Below are 17,873 nucleotides of genomic sequence, written 5' to 3'. Positions count from 1 at the left end.
ATATATATATATATATATATATATATATATATATATATATATACATATATATATATAGCCCTCTAAGAATTCATAAATCTGAAAAAATGCACTCGTATATTTGTCAGTAGGGTGGGTATATTAATTGAAGTGTACGGCATTGTATATCCATTACAGCTGATGTTATCAATTAGTTTCACACTAGAAGTTCAATAGAGTGTTAGGTAACAGTCCGATTGTGTAACTCTGCTTTTCAAGATGACAGGATTACATAATCAGACTATTACCTAACACTCTATTGAACCCCTAGTGCAAAACTGGTTGGTAAGATCAGACATAATGGACATATAATACTGTACGCTTCGATTAAGATAGATAGATAGATATCTGTGAATGTGTGTTTATATGTGTGTATAGTATATATAAATATACATATACAGAAGTATATATAGTTGTCATAATAGAACTCAATTTCAAATGCCAGAGCTAAAAGCTCCGGAGCATTTTCATCGGCTATTTTTGACGATATTATTTATATATATATATATATATATATATATATATATATAAATTCCTCTATTTTCATAATATCGAGGTCTCATTCTTTTGTTGTCATTTTATTATTTATATATATATATATATTTATATATATATATATATATATATATATATATATATATATATATATATATATATATATATGGTGGTTGTCTATTCCTTATGCAGAGTCTGGCCACCTCTTGTACCTACACCTTAGATCCACAATGGCATTTGATGTGAGTTTTTAAACCAGATAATGTATAGACACCCACATAAACTGCATATCTGATTTGGACCACCAAGAGCTGCAGTTAAGTTCTCATCTTTGTGGATCTTAAAATGTCTTTTGATACTTCCATTAGATTTGCAGACCTTATGATATACACGGGATTGAAAGGTGTGCAATAGGTGGGTGTAGTGCAGTGCAAGTTACACCCACTGAAAATTATTCATCTGCACAGGTACTTCTTGTACACCAAATCTTAGTAAAATCATTCAATTGGTTGGCAGAAGCTTAAAAATGCACTTATAACTTATTCCAAAATGCCTCAAACAGATTCAGTAAATGGAAAAAAAAAGGGTTGGAATGTCAAGGGAACAGGTCTGGCTTGGCAGGTGTCCCAGTATGTCATAAGCTTGGCCTGGTCATCATCCTGCCACTGTGGTCAAACAATCTTCAAGAAGAAGTAAAAACGAACATCCTCTGAATTTTTGGCTGTTGGAATGTGCGCACACTTCTACATGATAATTTCGACAAGGCGCAGGAGTGGCTGTGTGGTAAGTAGCTTGCTTACCAACCACATGGTTCCGGGTTCAGCCCCACTGCATGGCACCTTGGGCAAGTGTCTTTTACTATAGCCTCGGGCCGACCAAAGCCTTGTGAGTGGATTTGGTAGACAGAAACTGAAAGATGCCCATCGTATATATGTATATGTATATGTGTGTGTGTTTGTGTATCTGTGTTTGTCCTCCCAACATCGTTTGACAGCTGATGCTGGTGTGCTTACGTCCCCGTAACTTAGCGGTTCAGCAAAAGAGACCGATAGAATAAGTACTAGGCTTACAAAAGAATAAGTCCTGGGGTCGATTTGCTCAACTAAAGGTGGTGCTCCAGCATGGCCGCAGTCAAATGCCAAGGATATCTTGATTAAATTAAAGGTTACATTGTTGCAAGTATGGACATGTTAATGCATGGAGGATTCAATCAGAATGTGTTGAGCACAGTATGAGAGGAGTATATAAATGTAGGGAGAAATAATTGTTAGAAGAAGGGAAAAAAGGGGAAAAAGAAGAAAATATAAGGGAGTGAGTGGAAAGAGGAAGTTAAGCAAGGTCAGTTGACTGGTACTAAACAATGGAGCTGTTTTGGCTGAATCCTAGAATTTTGTAAGGAGACTGTTATTTGAAGAAAAGATAATTTGAGGGAAGAAGGTGGGGAAATATTTTTGGTCAAGGGGGAGAAAGGAAGTATGTATGAATAAAGAGTGAGAAATTTAAGTACTGTTTGTTGACTAGTGGCATTCAAGGGCCTTTTTTGGCTGAATCACTAAAATTAGCAAGGGCGTGGTATTAGAAATATATATATATATACTGGTTTGGTGTTCCCGGTAATTCCCTAGGGTAAAGATGTTCTATTGAAACGCCTTATTACTCTGATATAAGAAAGCAATTTCGTTATAACTGCCACAAAAGGTGTATTTTCTGTAACATAAAAGTACAAAAAAACTGTCAGCTGGAGGAGGTAGAGATTGTTGGAGGTTGGTGAGAGAGGTTTTCGGAGGTTGGTGAAAGAAGTTATATAGATATAGGAATGAAGTGTTTGAAGAAAGTGCAATAATAATGTTCACACTCATTGATAGTCACTCTTAGTAACTGCCTTTAGCTTATGGATTTCTTGTTTTTATAACTATTGAAAAGCAGCCAGAAGGATAGACATATTGTTGAGAACAAATGATTTCGTTGGAGGTCTGTTATCTCCATTCCAGCCAGTGGTGGCCTAGAAGAGGTTAGAAGGGTCAAGTGGCAAAGGCATTATTCTGCTTAGCGAAGGCATCTGGGAAATGTATAACTGCTGTCATTCACAGAAAAACTATTGTTTAACCGTGAGAAAAGCACTGTTGAAGTGTTAAGTGAAATTTGGCAATCGAGGATTGAATCCACGCTATGTTTGCATGAAGCCACTACAAATACATTGTGGAATAAAAAGTTTATCTACTGTCATGGAAAAAGCGTAACTGTAAAAATGCAGAATAATCAGAGTAATGGTTATTCAAAAAAGTATGTATGTATAGAAATGTATGAATGAAGAGATTCAAATGAAGGAAGTGCAATAATAATGTTTATCAGTTCAAAACTGTGAGTAGTGACATGCAGAATCAGGCATAAAGAAATAAAAAAAATTTAGAGAAATTAATGAACAATCCTTTGATCCCATATGATGAAGTTGACAACTTCCCTGCTTCAAATGAAAGAATGCTGTAAAATAACTTCCTTTGGCACACACACACACACACACTCACTCTCATACACACTCTAGGTAAAACTTCTGTATGAATTATGTTATTTCTTGCTATGTGCAAGTGCAAAATTACACCTAAAATCCAATTGAAATCACCTTTTTCTATTCTCTAATTCATGTTTGTGAGGAGTGTGTTTAAAAACTTGATTTTTTATATAAATTTTAAAAGAAGTTCTCCAAGAAATCCTGTCCTTTACCTGTTGTTTCTAGCATGTCTGAGGTGACATTTGCACTCCACCACCAATTTTTTTTGTTAATTTCTTCTGATTCTTATGTTTTCAATACAAGAGATTAGGATTTCACCCAAAAAACACATTGTCAATATTTTAATTTTCTCCCTCCCCATCCCAATTTCTTCATTTTTTTACCTTTTCCAAATTGTTTTCTTGGTAATCCACAGAGAAAAAACAGAGAGTACGAATCTTTAAGAATTTTCTTCTTTCTTTTTTCTTAAAGAAACATTCAGATCTCCTTCCCAAACACCCACCCATTACCTCACCACTTTCAAAAAGCTACAAACTCCCAATGTTTCACTTTCAGCTTTTTGGAAAACGGGGAAGTTTCTTCAGAAATAATGTCGTTTACCTATTGTTTCTAGCATGTTGGGTTTTCCGGTGGTGCTCTATTTCAGTACAATTCTACACATGTGTGAAACATTAGATGAAAGTGAAACATTGGGTGTTTTTAGCTTTTTGAAAGTGGGTGGGTGAGGTGAGGGAAGGGGCATTGAGTATTTCTATAAGAAAAATTAAACTTTAAAAAATATATATATATTTCCAAGATTTGTAAGCTCTGTATTTTTCTAGATGGATAATACCCAGGCAACACCAGGATGCATTGCTAGTGTGTATACATACATACATACATACATACATACATATATACACACATATATATGCATACACACACACACACACATATAGCAAGAAATAAATTTTGAGAATGATGATGAAGGTTATTGGACACATCACATAACTTTCAGGCTTGTTACTAGGCTAACAGCTAGTTTAAAATTGTTCAGAATAAATTCAAACAGCAAAAGACAAATATAGGCCTATGAAAATATGTATATATGTAGAAGTGTGTTAGTAACAAAAGTACAAATTTATAATGAACATATGTACACTTTGCAGATGTTTTTGAGTCTCCAGAATCGATCAGTGATCTTACAGATGGTTCTGTATTCTGTGGAAATCCTTCCAAAGCCTTGCGTTCACGAATTAAACAGAAGACAGCTCCTTCAAAAAAAGAGAATATTCTTCTTCCCCAGGTAAATGACACTGTTGCAATTTATCTTTATTTCTAATGACGTTTGATGTTTAATTTTAAAAATATATAAGTTTAAAAAGCCTGATATTGTTTATTTAATCCATATTTTCTTATTTCAGTTTAATTTGTGTGAGTGTTCAATGTCAAAATAAAGATTTGTTCTAATGCTTCTTGCAGTTGTGTTCTTGTTTGTAGAGATTAAAAATTGTTTTGGCCTAGGATCACTAGTTTAATATGAGAGTTGCTAGGTTTCTTTAAATATAGATGGGATATAAGAGTAGTAGGAAAAGTTAATATACATTTGCAAAAACAACATTGAGCTGCAATGTAATGTTAGTCAGCTTTAATTATTCAAAGTTTATATGGAGTACTTAGTTGTCGATTTTGTATCTAGCCAGAGAGTTGTTAAAGTCTGGATTTTAGTGAATGACTTGAAATAGAGCAGAACATATCTTTGTAGTGATGCCTGGGCTGCCAAGAGAATTTTACTGCGATTTTATAATAGACATAAATGCATATAGAATGTCTCTGAGGCAATATATTAGTGCAAATCAGTTATGTATTTTGTACTCAAAAAGGGAAGAATTTTATTTTATAAGAACATCATATATTTTACTGATAAAGAAATTTTATGCAAATGCAAAGACTAGATGTTTTAAGTATATTAACAAAAATAAATAAATAAATAAATGTGATGCTAAACTTTCAGTGGTTGAAAAATAGAAGGAAAAAAAATAAACAAAAAACATTTTTAATTATCCAATCACAAAAAGATGAATACTTATAAAGATACATAGGAAGATATTTGAATTTTTTTTTCTTTTTACTTCAGCATTTGATAAGACAAACTGAATGCTCTTTTCTCATTAACTACTGAGTAGGGTTGGAATTCCTGTAACTTCTTTTGTCAGTCCTAAAGAGGAAAAGCTAATTTGTGAATTGAAATCATAACCATTAGGTACCAATGTAGAATACAATAAAGTATCTAAGTCATTCTACTGCTATCATGAGATGAAATCACACTGCTAACATTTATGAAAATTATTTGGTTGGAGAAAAAAGTAGATCCTTCCAGATTGGTAAGAGTTTGTGCATTTGATATTTCAACTTAAATTTGTGCAGGTTAATGCCTTTAGGGAAGATGTGTACAGAGAAAAAATTCCAGACCTTTGCAGTTCTGGAAAGGAAGAATTGAGCAAGATGTTTAGTGAAAGATTTCTGAGATGTGATATGATAGGGAAGAGAAGATGAAAGATAGGTGTATTGGGTGAAGATGGTATGCAGGTTGCTTGTTCTGAAGAGCAAAAGCCATTATAGCAGCAGTATATGAGGCCAAATGTTTGTAGCATGTTAGTGAATTAATATTTTGCCACACAGCCAGGCAACCATTTTTATAAATGTGATATAAGACATTTATGTGTGTAGGAGCAACACCATTACTGATATACGAGACTATTATTTAGGTTGCATGTTGTTGATGCCTGTGTACAAGAACGGTGAGGAGTGAAAAGTGGTATAATCTGAGTGACATCATTTCCAACTACTCTTATTATCATCATCATCATCACCATTATTAACACGAACATTACTGCTGCTCCCACCACCTTCACTACAATTACTACTACCAATACCACAAGTGCTATGCTACTCCTAATCATGACTACTCAGGTGTAAATGTGACTTAACCATCTGTAGCTGAATGTCAATGTTTACTCTATTTTAGTTTTCTTTTAAACCTGAGCACACATTTGATGAGTTACCAAACAGAAATGAGAACTTAGCAGACATCATAAAACAACTGGAAGAGTGGAAAGTTGAATATGAAAAGTAGGAATTTTTTACTTTTTGTAATAATTTCATTGTTTATGTCAGATATTAATTTAATCAACAACACTTCAATTCAGCACATAAAAGATACCAGTAATGACAGGGAGAAACGATGGGCTTTTCTAATATTTTACATTTCTAGTTGGTCACTTTATAATATTTCAACTAATTACAATATTTTGCATGTCCTTTTTTTATTTGTTTTATTTGCTTTTAATCCTCTTTCCATAGATGAGATTTATTTTTATCACTTCTTTCTATACATTTGAATCTCATTCCCTCTGCTAACCACTCATCCATGAAATACGAATGGCATTTATTGCAGTTTTTGCAAAGTTTGAACTTAGAAGTATATCTCAGTAGTTCAGCAGCTTAACTTAGTTATTGTACTTCTTGCTAATTTTTGTAGCGACTGAGCTTGTTTTACAACCACATAATTAGTTTATATAGCTTCTGATTAAATTCAATATATTAAAGAACATTCTTTGCTTTGTATCTTATCTAATTATCCATGTGCTAAAAGATAATGAACTTTTACTGTGATTCTACTGTTGAACACAGATTCCCTTTTCCATTGAGGTTCTAATTTGGTGAGTAGATAGAATAAATCAACTGTACACTCTGCCAGAGTTTAATTCATCACAATATACATGTTAACTGTGACAACAGAATTCTTCCTTTTTATGTGCATTCAGTTTCACCTGGCTTCTTATCTATTGTCTTACTGACTCAGGTCACTTTTCCAGGTGATAAATCACCTGCAAGAATTATTTTGGATTCTTCACAACCTGCAAACTTCTATGCACCAGTGAGTGAGGTGAATCACAAAAGATAATTTTTACTGATGTTTTTGCTGTAGATGTTTAATTTGGTTATAGGAAATTTTGCTGTAAACAATTTTGCCATTGGAAAACTCACTGCAAAATGCATTACCATAAAAAAGAAATAAATTATAAAAAGAAAAAAAAATTAACTGTTTTCTTAAAATGGTGACTTCATCAATTAACCTAATAATTACTAAAAGGTAATTTCTTTAAAATGATTTATTTAGTTTACAGTCTACTTGTGTACCTTCTTTAATGAATATTTCCATGCAACTAATACATTACAATAGTCTTTATAGTGGAAACTAGCAGAGGCAGTGTGAAATTAGTAGATAACTTGAAATACGAAGAGGCGCTGAAAAGTTCCTGGCTTTAAGGATATCGTGAAAGACCTGGTTGGAGGCCCAACCTTCCGAGTTCTTTTACAGAGCTTAGAAAAACTCAAAGATCACTGCAATAAGTATGTGAATCTGAGAGGGGAATATGTTGAATGAAATCATAATTAACTAATGCTCATGTATTTTCTTTTACCCAAAGTCAGGAACTTTTCAGCACCCCCTTGTAATATGGTGGAAATGTGAAAATAAGTGTGTAAATTAAGAGTGCATACTGTGCTGGAAGATGATAATTCAGCAAGCATTGTTGTCCTCACTGTTTGACTTTTTATAAATATTTGCCTATTTAATGTTTTTATAAAGTCTTTTATCATTGTTTTTTTTTTATTTAAAAAAATGCTGATATTAACATGCATTATCATTGTCCATGCAGTGAATTTGTCTTATAGTGAAATTTCTTACAGCAAATTTTGCTATGGAAAATTCTACCAAGGCAAAAATGTTTTTGGTGAATTTTCTGGACACCATCTAGTTTCAGCATTTTTAAAGCAAATCTATGGCATAAAATGAAACTAATCAAAAAGAATCGACTGTTTCTTCTTCCTGTCATTAACATATTTCGCATACATCTTATACATATTGATGCATTTACCTTTTCATAATTGTTTTGCTGTAAATGTATATTTTTTAAATATTTTTTTTCATTTGTGCATTTTATAATTCTACAGATGCCAAAAGAATATTAAAGAATCTTCTACACCTCAAATACTGAAAATTGAAGAGGATAATATTGAAGAATGTACAGAATTAGATAATGACCCTTTGTCGTGTTTGTCTAGCATTGATATTGAAGAGTACAATATTAATCTGTCTCAGTCTATGAGTGAAAGCTTTAGAGAGGAAAGCTACGATGAAGACCCTGAGTCTACTAGTGAAGTACATCATATCACATCTAAGCTTAAGAATATACCCAACTGTGATGTACTTCCAGAAGTTAGGAAACCAAGCAAGTTTCCCAAACCTCCAAGCTCTCAACAACACAGCCATCAACTTAAAACAAGACCTCTAAATACTCCGGCAAGTGAGAAAAGTGACCAGTAAGTACTAGTCTGATTCTGATGGTAAAAGTAACTGAAGCAAGCTAATGAGGGAACATATATATGGTCAGTCAATCTACTAAAACAACAACTAAATTTCCTTGAATTACACCCTGCAATCTTAAAAAAGGAAGGACACATTGGATTATGTAATCTAGATAAAAAAAGAACACATTTGATCATAGGTTTGCTAACCTGGATCTAAGCAACAACTAAATGCATGAGGTTATAATTTCTTATAACTGTTTTGCATCAGTTTTCCATTAGCATGCAAAATACATATGGTTTCCTCAGAACAAATTTCCCTTTCCCATCACTTTCTACTCATAGGTCCTTGCTATAGTTTCTTCCCAACCTTCAGTAGGCAATGTATTAGCAAAAATTTAAGCTCTCTTACTCATTATCATTGCATACATTTGTGTACTTTTAACTTAAGATATCATTTGCTAGTTTAATAATTCATGTTTGTTGTATTTTGTGGAAAGCATAATTCTCAGTACTATTCTTTTCTCCTTTTGATCCTCTAGATTATCTTCAAAACCCTTATCATTCAAAGAACCTGTCATCAAGAACAAGACTTATAGTAATAAACAAGAAAAGAAGCCACACTTAAAGTACCTTACCCGACCCAGTTCTGCCAGGGCAGTCATTGGTTATGCCAATGCCTCAACTTTATTACCTTCCTTACCATCCATATCCATCAAACAAAAGCTAAACCCATCCAATTAATTCTTTCAATAAATATAATTAACAATATAAAGTGTTGTTTTAATTATCTGCTTATTAAATACATGCTCTCTAAAAGTTTTACTGTTAAAAAAAAAAAGGTAATTTTCAAATTTGGCAAAGCTACAGATTGAACCTTTTTCATACTAACCTACCTAAAACCACCCTTCATTTTATGATACAAACAAGTTTAAAAGCAACCAAAACTTCATCAAACAGTTCATAGAATATGCACAGGAAGTGAACAGTAAAACAATTATTAGAATAAAGAAAAGAAGAAACAGGATTGGGGGGGGCATCAGGTACTGTTAGCGAATTTCAGGAAACATGGAAGTTTTGAAAGATGAAGTGTCCAGACAGCTAACAACTGATGCAGGTAGTTTATTCCATGTTTCAGAAATTTTGAGTGTGAAAATGTTTCTGAAAGTCATGGGTGCTGTGTTGTTGTTTTGTTTTTTTTTTGATGTTGTAAGCATGTCCACAAATGTTAGACATATGGAATTCAAAAAGGCGCTCAAGGTTGTTGTTGGAAAGACAGTGGATAATCTTGTGGGTGTCTACTAAGTCAGTTGTCAGACATCGGAGCTTTAATGCAAATAAATAAGTACCACATTTAGAGTAATGAGATGCCAAAAGGTTAAGATATATTTGTCCAACTTATGCTGGCATGGAAAAATGTTTTTAAAAAAAGACATATTCACGGTGGTGCTCCAGCATGACCACAGCCACTTGGCTGAAACCAATAAATAAATAAATAAATAAAATACAAAACAAGTGAATATATTACAAATTAACATCCAGTAAACCAACTTCATAAAGTGGTTATAAATTTTATCTAAAGGTAATCCTTGCTTTTCTGATGTCATGCAAATTCATTCCCCCATTCCACATGTATTCATGCTACTTAGACTACTGATTTAGTATACACTCCATAATTTACTGTTAAAGTATTAAAATTATGAAGCTTTAACTTTTCCATTGAAATTTGCTATATGGACAAGGAATGCAAAATAGTATCAAATAACAGCTCATTGTAAAGGAACTCAAATAGTGACTCCACCTAAATGTATTATATTCTGACTTTTGTGGTGTCGGATCAAATTCATTTTCTTCCTTTGTATTAGGAATACAAGAAATTACAATGAGAAAATGTCATACTCTCAATTCAGAATTATTTTTAACTTATTACTGAAGATTTGCAAAATATGAAAGTATTACACTAATTTTTTGACCTTCATTTCAACTTTATAAAAATTCTTTTCACATTTAAAATCATCGTCATCATCACTTATTCTGTTGATTATGACAAGCATTCTAGTTGATCTGATCAATGGAGCAGCCTGCTTGTAAAATTCATGTGCAAGTGGCCGAGCATTCCATAGATATGCATAACCTTAGCATAGTTCTCAGGGAGATTCACTGTGACATGGAAATGACAAGGTTGGCCCTTTGAATTCCAGGTACAAATCATTTTTGCCAGCAACATGAAATAAATTATTTAAAATATTTTATTTCTATAATACTGTTAGGGGGCTCCCTACAAAGCTATATTTTCTCTACAATTTTAAATTGTATATCATCTCATCTTTTTCCCTTCTTTTTAACAGAAATAAACTATAGAGAGATAGGTAGTTCTAAAGTTCTAATCATGAACTAAATTCAGTTCATAAACTTAAGATTGTTGAGAACATATAACGCCACCAAAATACTTACCATGCGAGTGAATAAACATGATATAGACAAGAGAAAATAAAAACATTTATTTAATTTCTGTATGGAGTAAAGAGCTCCAGTCAGTGTAGCTGTGAAATAGAATCCTATTTATCATTTAATTTCTGTAGACTTCTCGTCAGCTCTTTGGAGAGTTTGATATTAATACTCATTGTTTTCTAAGCATTATATTAATCAGTGACTCAATATATTTCAGTAATAGTGACAATTTGTATATTAATAATTATTTCTAAAACAGATACAAGGCCACAAATCTAGGAAGAGGACTTAGTTGATTAAATCAAACCCAGTACTTGATCAGTCCTTTATTTTATCAGCCCTGGAGGAATGAAAAGCAAAATTGACACTGATGAAATTTGAACTTAGATTGTAGAGACATAACTAACAACCCGTGACTTCTTATAAATTGGCAGCTTTTAAGCTAGCTTCTGTACAACATTGGCAGTTCTCCTGGTTTCTGATTGCTCTAGTGATTCTGAATCCCTTACTTTTCTCGTGTTGGCTACATTGGAAGCTCTCCTAAATTCAGCTTGTTCAGGTGTTTCTAATGCCCTTTCTCTCCTCTTGGTATGAGCATTTGATGTTCTCCTGGATGCAGCTTGTTCAGGAGTTTGAGAGTCCCTAAGCATTTGCATATTCTTAGCTTGGAAGCTCTCCTGGCTGCCGTTTAATCTGGGTTTTCATTTGCACCGGACTTTCTTTTCCTTGCTGCAGCATTGGCTCTTTTGATTGCAATCTGGTCCTCTGTTGGCGGAGATTTATTTTTACAAGGCATACTGCTGCCATATGCGATAGGCAACAATAAACTACAGAAGAACTGAAAATTGATTGATGCTTTTAAGTATTACATTAATATATAAGCCTACCTTTTAAAAGTTCAACGATAATTCTTCTGCCACCACTTAAAGACAATTTGATGTGCATAGGTTCTTACTTTTCATACAAATAATTATTTCTATTTCATGGGAGACTTTCGCTGGATTTCACAATTTATTTTGATTATTCTCAAATTTATTTCCAAGTTATAAAAATTGTTATATTAATATGCTAACACATACGTAGTTACATACATATGTACCTGTGGTGTGTCACACTTAGTTGAAAGGAAGAGGTAAAAAGAGAGAAATGAAACTTGTTAAGCAGAAGTATAGTTGAAGTAAGAGGCAAAGCAGCAAAGAATAAGGAGTAAAAGGGAGTGAAAGAGTGTGAGAGAGAGAACATTGATAGTGCTGAGAGGTAAGAGAAATATACATCATTAAATGCAGGAGAAAGGTTAGAGGCAAGGAGACATAGAGGAGGGAGAGAGGAGAGAAGGGGAAGAGAGAAAAATATTTAAAGAGATTGAGTGAACAAAAGGAGTGGATAGAGAATGATAATGAAAGAAAATGAAGCTATTCTCAGAGAAAATGTTGGAAAACCTTTTGCTTTGGACAATATATTATAAAGCCATGATGACAGTTATTCAATGCTGTTTGAAAGGTATTTGTATAAAACTTCATTAAAAAATACCAATTTTCCTGAAAGTTATGCGGCAGAAAATGTTAGGTTGTGTGAATTTTCCAAAATTCCTCTCCTTAGCCCCTCAGAAAAATTTTTTCCAACAAATCTTAACATACACTCAATCAACAGGACCAGTCATCGAGTATGGTTCAATTACGATTTCAGATCTTCACAAGCAGAGTTTAGTGTCCAATGAAGGAGAGGTTGGCATGGGTGCCAGTCGTCGGATTCAGTTTGATTTCAAATTTCAAATTCCAAATTCACTTGCCTCAACAGGTCTTCGCAAGCAGGGTTTTTAGTGTCCAATGAAGTAAAGATACGGATTAGTGAGCTGGCTTCACTTCTGGCAGAGATCACAGATTATGCTCTCACTTGCCTTGCTGGGTCTTCTCACGTACATCTGCAAATATTATCATCTACCTCACCTCATCCACCCTAAATGTCTGCTAACACCATTTGATGTGCTTTGATGAGACTTTGACTCAGTTTGGTCAGCCAACTCACAAAACTCCCTAATTATCCAATTAATTATGTAATGACAAAATATTTTGGTTGGTTGATAGAAGAACAAAAATCTGAGTGAAGTCCCAATACAAAAATATTTATTAATTATTAACAAAAATATTTTGTCATTGACAACAGAGAAAAAGTATAAAAATATTTATGCCTAATGAGTCAGTTCATGTGTGTCCATGAGAAATGTCAGCAGTGATAGCAGATTGGTGTAGTTATAATTGAAGGGGATGGTGTAAGTCCCTACAGCCACTGACTTTAGCTGTATTATGACCAATGATCAGTGACCAGACAAGCCATCTATATTTACCTAATGGCCTGTTAAAGAAAAGGCACTAAAGATTGTTAATAATATTTCAATATGTTGCTTATCCTCAAATGGTTAGGCTGTTTACAGCTGGGTTTCTGACAGGTTAAGTGTCTACTGAATCTATTGTTTCAATGGGCAGCCTAGCTACTGATAAAAACAGTTTCTTAATGTGTTTACAGGAACCTGAATGATTACTTGCTTGCTGACACCAATCTCCAACAAGATATTGTTTTAGTGTTTGCAATTACTTTCACATTTAAACAATGATTTCAGGTTCAGTAGTGAATAGATATTTGTGACTCTCTCAATATTCCTGCTACAACCATAACCACTATTATAATTATTTACAATTCTATAGATTGGATACTTTTAAATTTAGGTACAAAGATCAGCACTGAAAATGAGATAAAATCTTGCCGAAACTTTCTATATGATGCAATGTTGGTTTGTTGTAAGATACAAAAAGCTACATAATTATTGACAAACATTTTCTTAGCTTGTAACATGGGATTTAAATCTTCCTATTCGTTTAGAGCAAAGCAATGGGGGACCACTTCAATATTTATTCAGTTAAAACACTATATGAGACGAACTATTTCAGTGATACATGAGCAACCAGATGGGCTATTACTGTATTTAACATTGGTCAAAAATTTTCTCTCAAGTGACACTAAGTGATGATGCTCACAGGTTTTGAAAAGAATCCCATACTGGGACAAAAAGTACAATTCCTCTTTTGGAGAGAATAAATAATTTTTTGAAAGACATTTAGGTTGCTTGAGATCATATATGAATAGATATTACTGGAATTGATGCAGCCTGGAAGAGTAAAATAATTAAAACAAAGAATGAAGTGACCAGGAACAACATTCCTATAAATAGAAGTTTAGGAGAGAAGACTGTCCAAATAAAGAGATGGAATCGCTGGAAAAATACTAATAGGGTATATGCTGGGATGGATACAGTTACAAATAGCATCATACAAAAACTTGCAATATATAACCTGTAAGGCATCTGTTGGTGTGGGGATGAGCTAAACAAATATCTAACCAAACTGGAATACCAGAACATCATGCCAGAGTATGTTGCCAAAGTTAGTAGTATTCCCACATATAATGGCTGATAATGGGTAGAACCAAAATATCCAGCTGCAACATCTATAGAACTGAGGCTGTTAGAATGACCCTGATAGAAAAATGTAGCATTTGCCATCCAAGTATAAATTAAAGATACACACCAAGGAGGCAGCTGAACTATAGGAAGAATGTAATAACTGAGAATGACTTCTTGAAGTACAGCAGTAGCAATGATGACAATATTATGAGGGTGAGAGGTAAGAAAGGATGACAATATAATACATCCAGACTGCAGGCATAAAATAAAAGACTTCAGTATAGCCAAGTGAGTAAAAGGTGTGTTACCAGAATTACTGCTTTGTTGATAAAGATGCTGCCATTTAATGTCAAAAAGTACCATCACAAACATTAGTAAACTACACCATTTTATCAAATAAGCTTCGTTTACACCTTTTTCACTGCATTGATAGGGAAATATAGATGGCAAGTAAATGTAATTACTAGACACATGGAACAAGTATGTTGACACAAAGGCCACCAACAACAGCAAGAGATGACCTTTGTTTTTTACTTGGTAAGACCGAACAATTAAAATTAGTAACAGAGAAACAGCACAAATGATTGAAAGAGTAGTTTTGTTTTTTGACTCCATGAGCCAGTCACCAAGATCAGGAAGATCCCGCCATTTGTCTCCTGTATTATTCCACATTCGTTGTGATCGACACAAGACAAGCATAAGGAAAGATGCCACACATGGCTTGTAATTGAAGTTTATATATTGAGATCGAGGCCCATAGTTAGTAATATTATAATATATTCGTTGCTGATCTAATTTGTGTGTTTGAGGGTTCATATTTGGTCTGCAATAACTGAATGAGCATTCAAGGGATAACCTCGATACTAAATACCAGCTGGTAATGGCAAACAAACTACAAGTTAGGAAGTACCAAGTCTGGTGTTCTTCTTCAATAAAGCTACTTGACATAAGGCTCACAGAATGTAAAATAGTCCCAAATACCACAAATGCTGAAATAGAATTTTGGAAAACTAGCTTTTTCTTCAATATATTTAGAAACACTGGAGTTATACAGACTACTAACAGAATTATGAGATATGAGGCACAGTTCAGCAAAATGACTACTGTTGGATTACTGCAGAGAATGTTTTGGTGTTTACCAGAACATATTAACAATTGCACAGCTAGTAATACCAATCCAATCAAGAAAAAACACAAGCAGTGGGTATTGGTAATGACAAGTTCGATGGAACTACACCCTTTCTGCAGTATGATAACTACAAGTACATAAAGGAGTAACCATAAATTGATATTACTAAAGAGCATTCCACTGACATCATGATTAATCATCTTCAATAGCATTTTAGAACTCATAGTTTTCATAGCATCATGATAAAACTGGACAATAGACTTGCCTTCTTCATACCATTGAGCAGTATACTTCTGGCTAGCATTTTTCCATAACTGGTATCTGGAAATGGCCAACTCATACTTCAACACAGCATCGTTATTTTCCCATTTTGGTTCATATACTTTGAAGACTGACAACACTTGGTTAGCATTGATGTACATTGAATGAGCAATATTCTCAAGAGTTGAAAATGGTAACAGTACATCAGGTATCATGACACCGATATTGCTGCGTGGTATTGCAACTCCTAAAGCAATAGCCAGTGTTGCAGTAATATCAATTTGATCAACTTCAGTGAAGGGCTTCAGGAAGGTGATTTTGTAATCTTTATTTATGTTGTCAGCTGAATTAAGCCAAATCATGGCTGAAGTAACTTCTTTGTGAGAAGAACCCCCATGACTCCCTTGGTCACTCATGCCATGATCACCACAAATTACCATAAGAGTTTGGTGGTGTTGATGCTGTTCTCGAAGCTTTTGGTGAATGAATTCAATAATTTTATCCATCTCTTGAAGTTTGGGTTCCACCAAAGGACTAGATGGCTTTGCCATGTGACCAATGTGATCAAGCCCAAGGTAGTGCAGGATCATCACATCCCAATCATTTTGTTGCATTTCCCATTCCAAGTGTCGGCTAACATTAGTATCAACCTCGGTATAGTCTGAAACGAAAAAAGAAACTGTACCATCCTGTCTATGAAAGTAGGCTGGGAATAAATTAATCCAGGTATTATCACCATAAAAGACAATTTTTTTTCCAGCTTTGTAAAGCTGAAATATTAGGTTGTCTTCCTGGGCAGCCTGCGCACCAAAATTAAGTATAACATCCATATATCCAGGAATAGTTCCAGTCATCATTGCTTTTATTCGAGGAAGAGTTACTGTAGGTGGGTGAGCGATCGAGTAATAAGCAATTGCCTCCTCTCGTTTTAGAAGTTTTTGGACATACTTCATGTTCGAATTTTTGCTGTCGATAACAAAATCTGCCCGGAGAGAATCAATGACCATAACCACAACACGACTGAATGGACTTCTAAAACCATAATTGAACAGAAAATCGTATTTGTTTCCATCTGATTCAACAGAAATATTTGCAAGTTCATCTTTGGATTCAAAAAAATTATTTTTTAGGGGGAAAAGCGAAAATAAATATGTGCAATAAAATAAAAAGAAATTTAGAACAAATAACAATGTGAAAACTTTTTGTGATATCACTAAAGTTGCCATATATAACCCAAATGTTAATAATTCAATAACAGCTGTCAGATATTTTAAAACTGCATGTGGATCGCCCGTGATAGGTTTTTAAATTCAAAGCTGCGGGATTATTAACGAAATCAAAACAAACCGGGAAAATATAAAATAGACTTGTATATCCCGAGTAAGCGAAACGAATATGTAAATATTTTGAATTCACTTATTAAACGTCAATACAGAAATTTCTTTTTAATCATTGAACTACCTAATTTTTTAAAGCAGAAAAGAACACATACACATACAACATCTCTCTCTCTCTCTCTCTCTACACACACACACATTTAATAGTCGTTTCGTTTATTCAGGATATCCAAGTCTACTTTTGTATTTTCCTCAGAGTGTTTTTGTTGTTTAATCCCGCAGTTATAAAACCAGCTTGTTTGCAAAGGTAATAATGATGTTTAAACCGAAAGGAAGCCCTAGAGCTCACCTAAGCGTTCACAAGTTTTAATGGGCGGAGTTTCGGATCAGAGTGCTCATTTAAATTGAATTTTCTCCCATTTTGACGGGGATTTGTTCAGTTTTTGTTTTCAGAACAACCTTCGAAATAATGTGGAGAAGCTTCTTATGAAAAGAAATTTTCGAAAATTTATGATTATTTTTCATTAATTATTTTTGGCCAATTTCTGTTTTTTTTTTTTTTTGCACTTCACACCGGTAGAAAAAAAAAAATAAAGTTTTGAAATATTTTCAGAAGAAAAGGTATGTGATTTTAAGGGAGATTTAGCTGTTGTTTCTTGCATATCCTACGACCTGACATGTATTGATGTTTTTCTATATTTTTCTCCCTATAAACACATTTTATGGAATGGCTGTCCAATGCTGGGATCTAAGCAACAAAAAAATTGTAATTCATATTTTAACCCCTCCACCACCGCATCAAGCGAGTCCGTGCGTGTAGTGTGCGTAAGAAAAATATATTTACCAAGTATGCTATTAAAATAA

At 33.7% G+C, this 17,873-nt stretch overlaps 2 protein-coding genes across 6 annotated transcripts in view; one reads left to right on the top strand and one right to left on the bottom strand.

The window, feature by feature from the left end:
• LOC106876242 (leucine-rich repeat-containing protein 56) overlaps window positions 1-9,149 on the top strand; it is a 37,214-nt gene extending 28,065 nt beyond the window's left edge. For all 4 annotated transcript variants that reach the window (XM_014924728.2, XM_014924726.2, XM_052968319.1 and 1 more), the window contains 4 exons: window positions 4,171-4,307; window positions 6,030-6,133; window positions 8,021-8,389; window positions 8,917-9,149. In XM_014924728.2, coding sequence (XP_014780214.1) covers window positions 4,171-4,307; window positions 6,030-6,133; window positions 8,021-8,389; window positions 8,917-9,118 — 812 coding nt within the window. In that variant the 3' untranslated portion in view covers window positions 9,119-9,149. The remainder of the gene's footprint in view (window positions 1-4,170; window positions 4,308-6,029; window positions 6,134-8,020; window positions 8,390-8,916) is intronic.
• A 3,777-nt stretch (window positions 9,150-12,926) lies between these two features.
• The window catches only part of LOC106876241 (GPI ethanolamine phosphate transferase 2), a 5,902-nt gene continuing 955 nt past the window's right edge, over window positions 12,927-17,873 (bottom strand). The window contains exon 2 of one of the 2 annotated variants that reach the window (XM_014924724.2): window positions 12,927-16,333. In XM_014924724.2, coding sequence (XP_014780210.1) covers window positions 13,953-16,333 — 2,381 coding nt within the window. In that variant the 3' untranslated portion in view covers window positions 12,927-13,952. Of the gene's footprint in view, window positions 17,868-17,873 lie in introns of those variants that run through there. The other variant, XM_014924723.2, reaches the window with a different exon arrangement.

This window comes from Octopus bimaculoides, chromosome 5 (genome assembly GCF_001194135.2).
Source record: "Octopus bimaculoides isolate UCB-OBI-ISO-001 chromosome 5, ASM119413v2, whole genome shotgun sequence".
NCBI classification, from domain to species: domain Eukaryota; kingdom Metazoa; phylum Mollusca; class Cephalopoda; order Octopoda; family Octopodidae; genus Octopus; species Octopus bimaculoides.
This window is presented reverse-complemented; position numbering and strand designations above follow the sequence as displayed.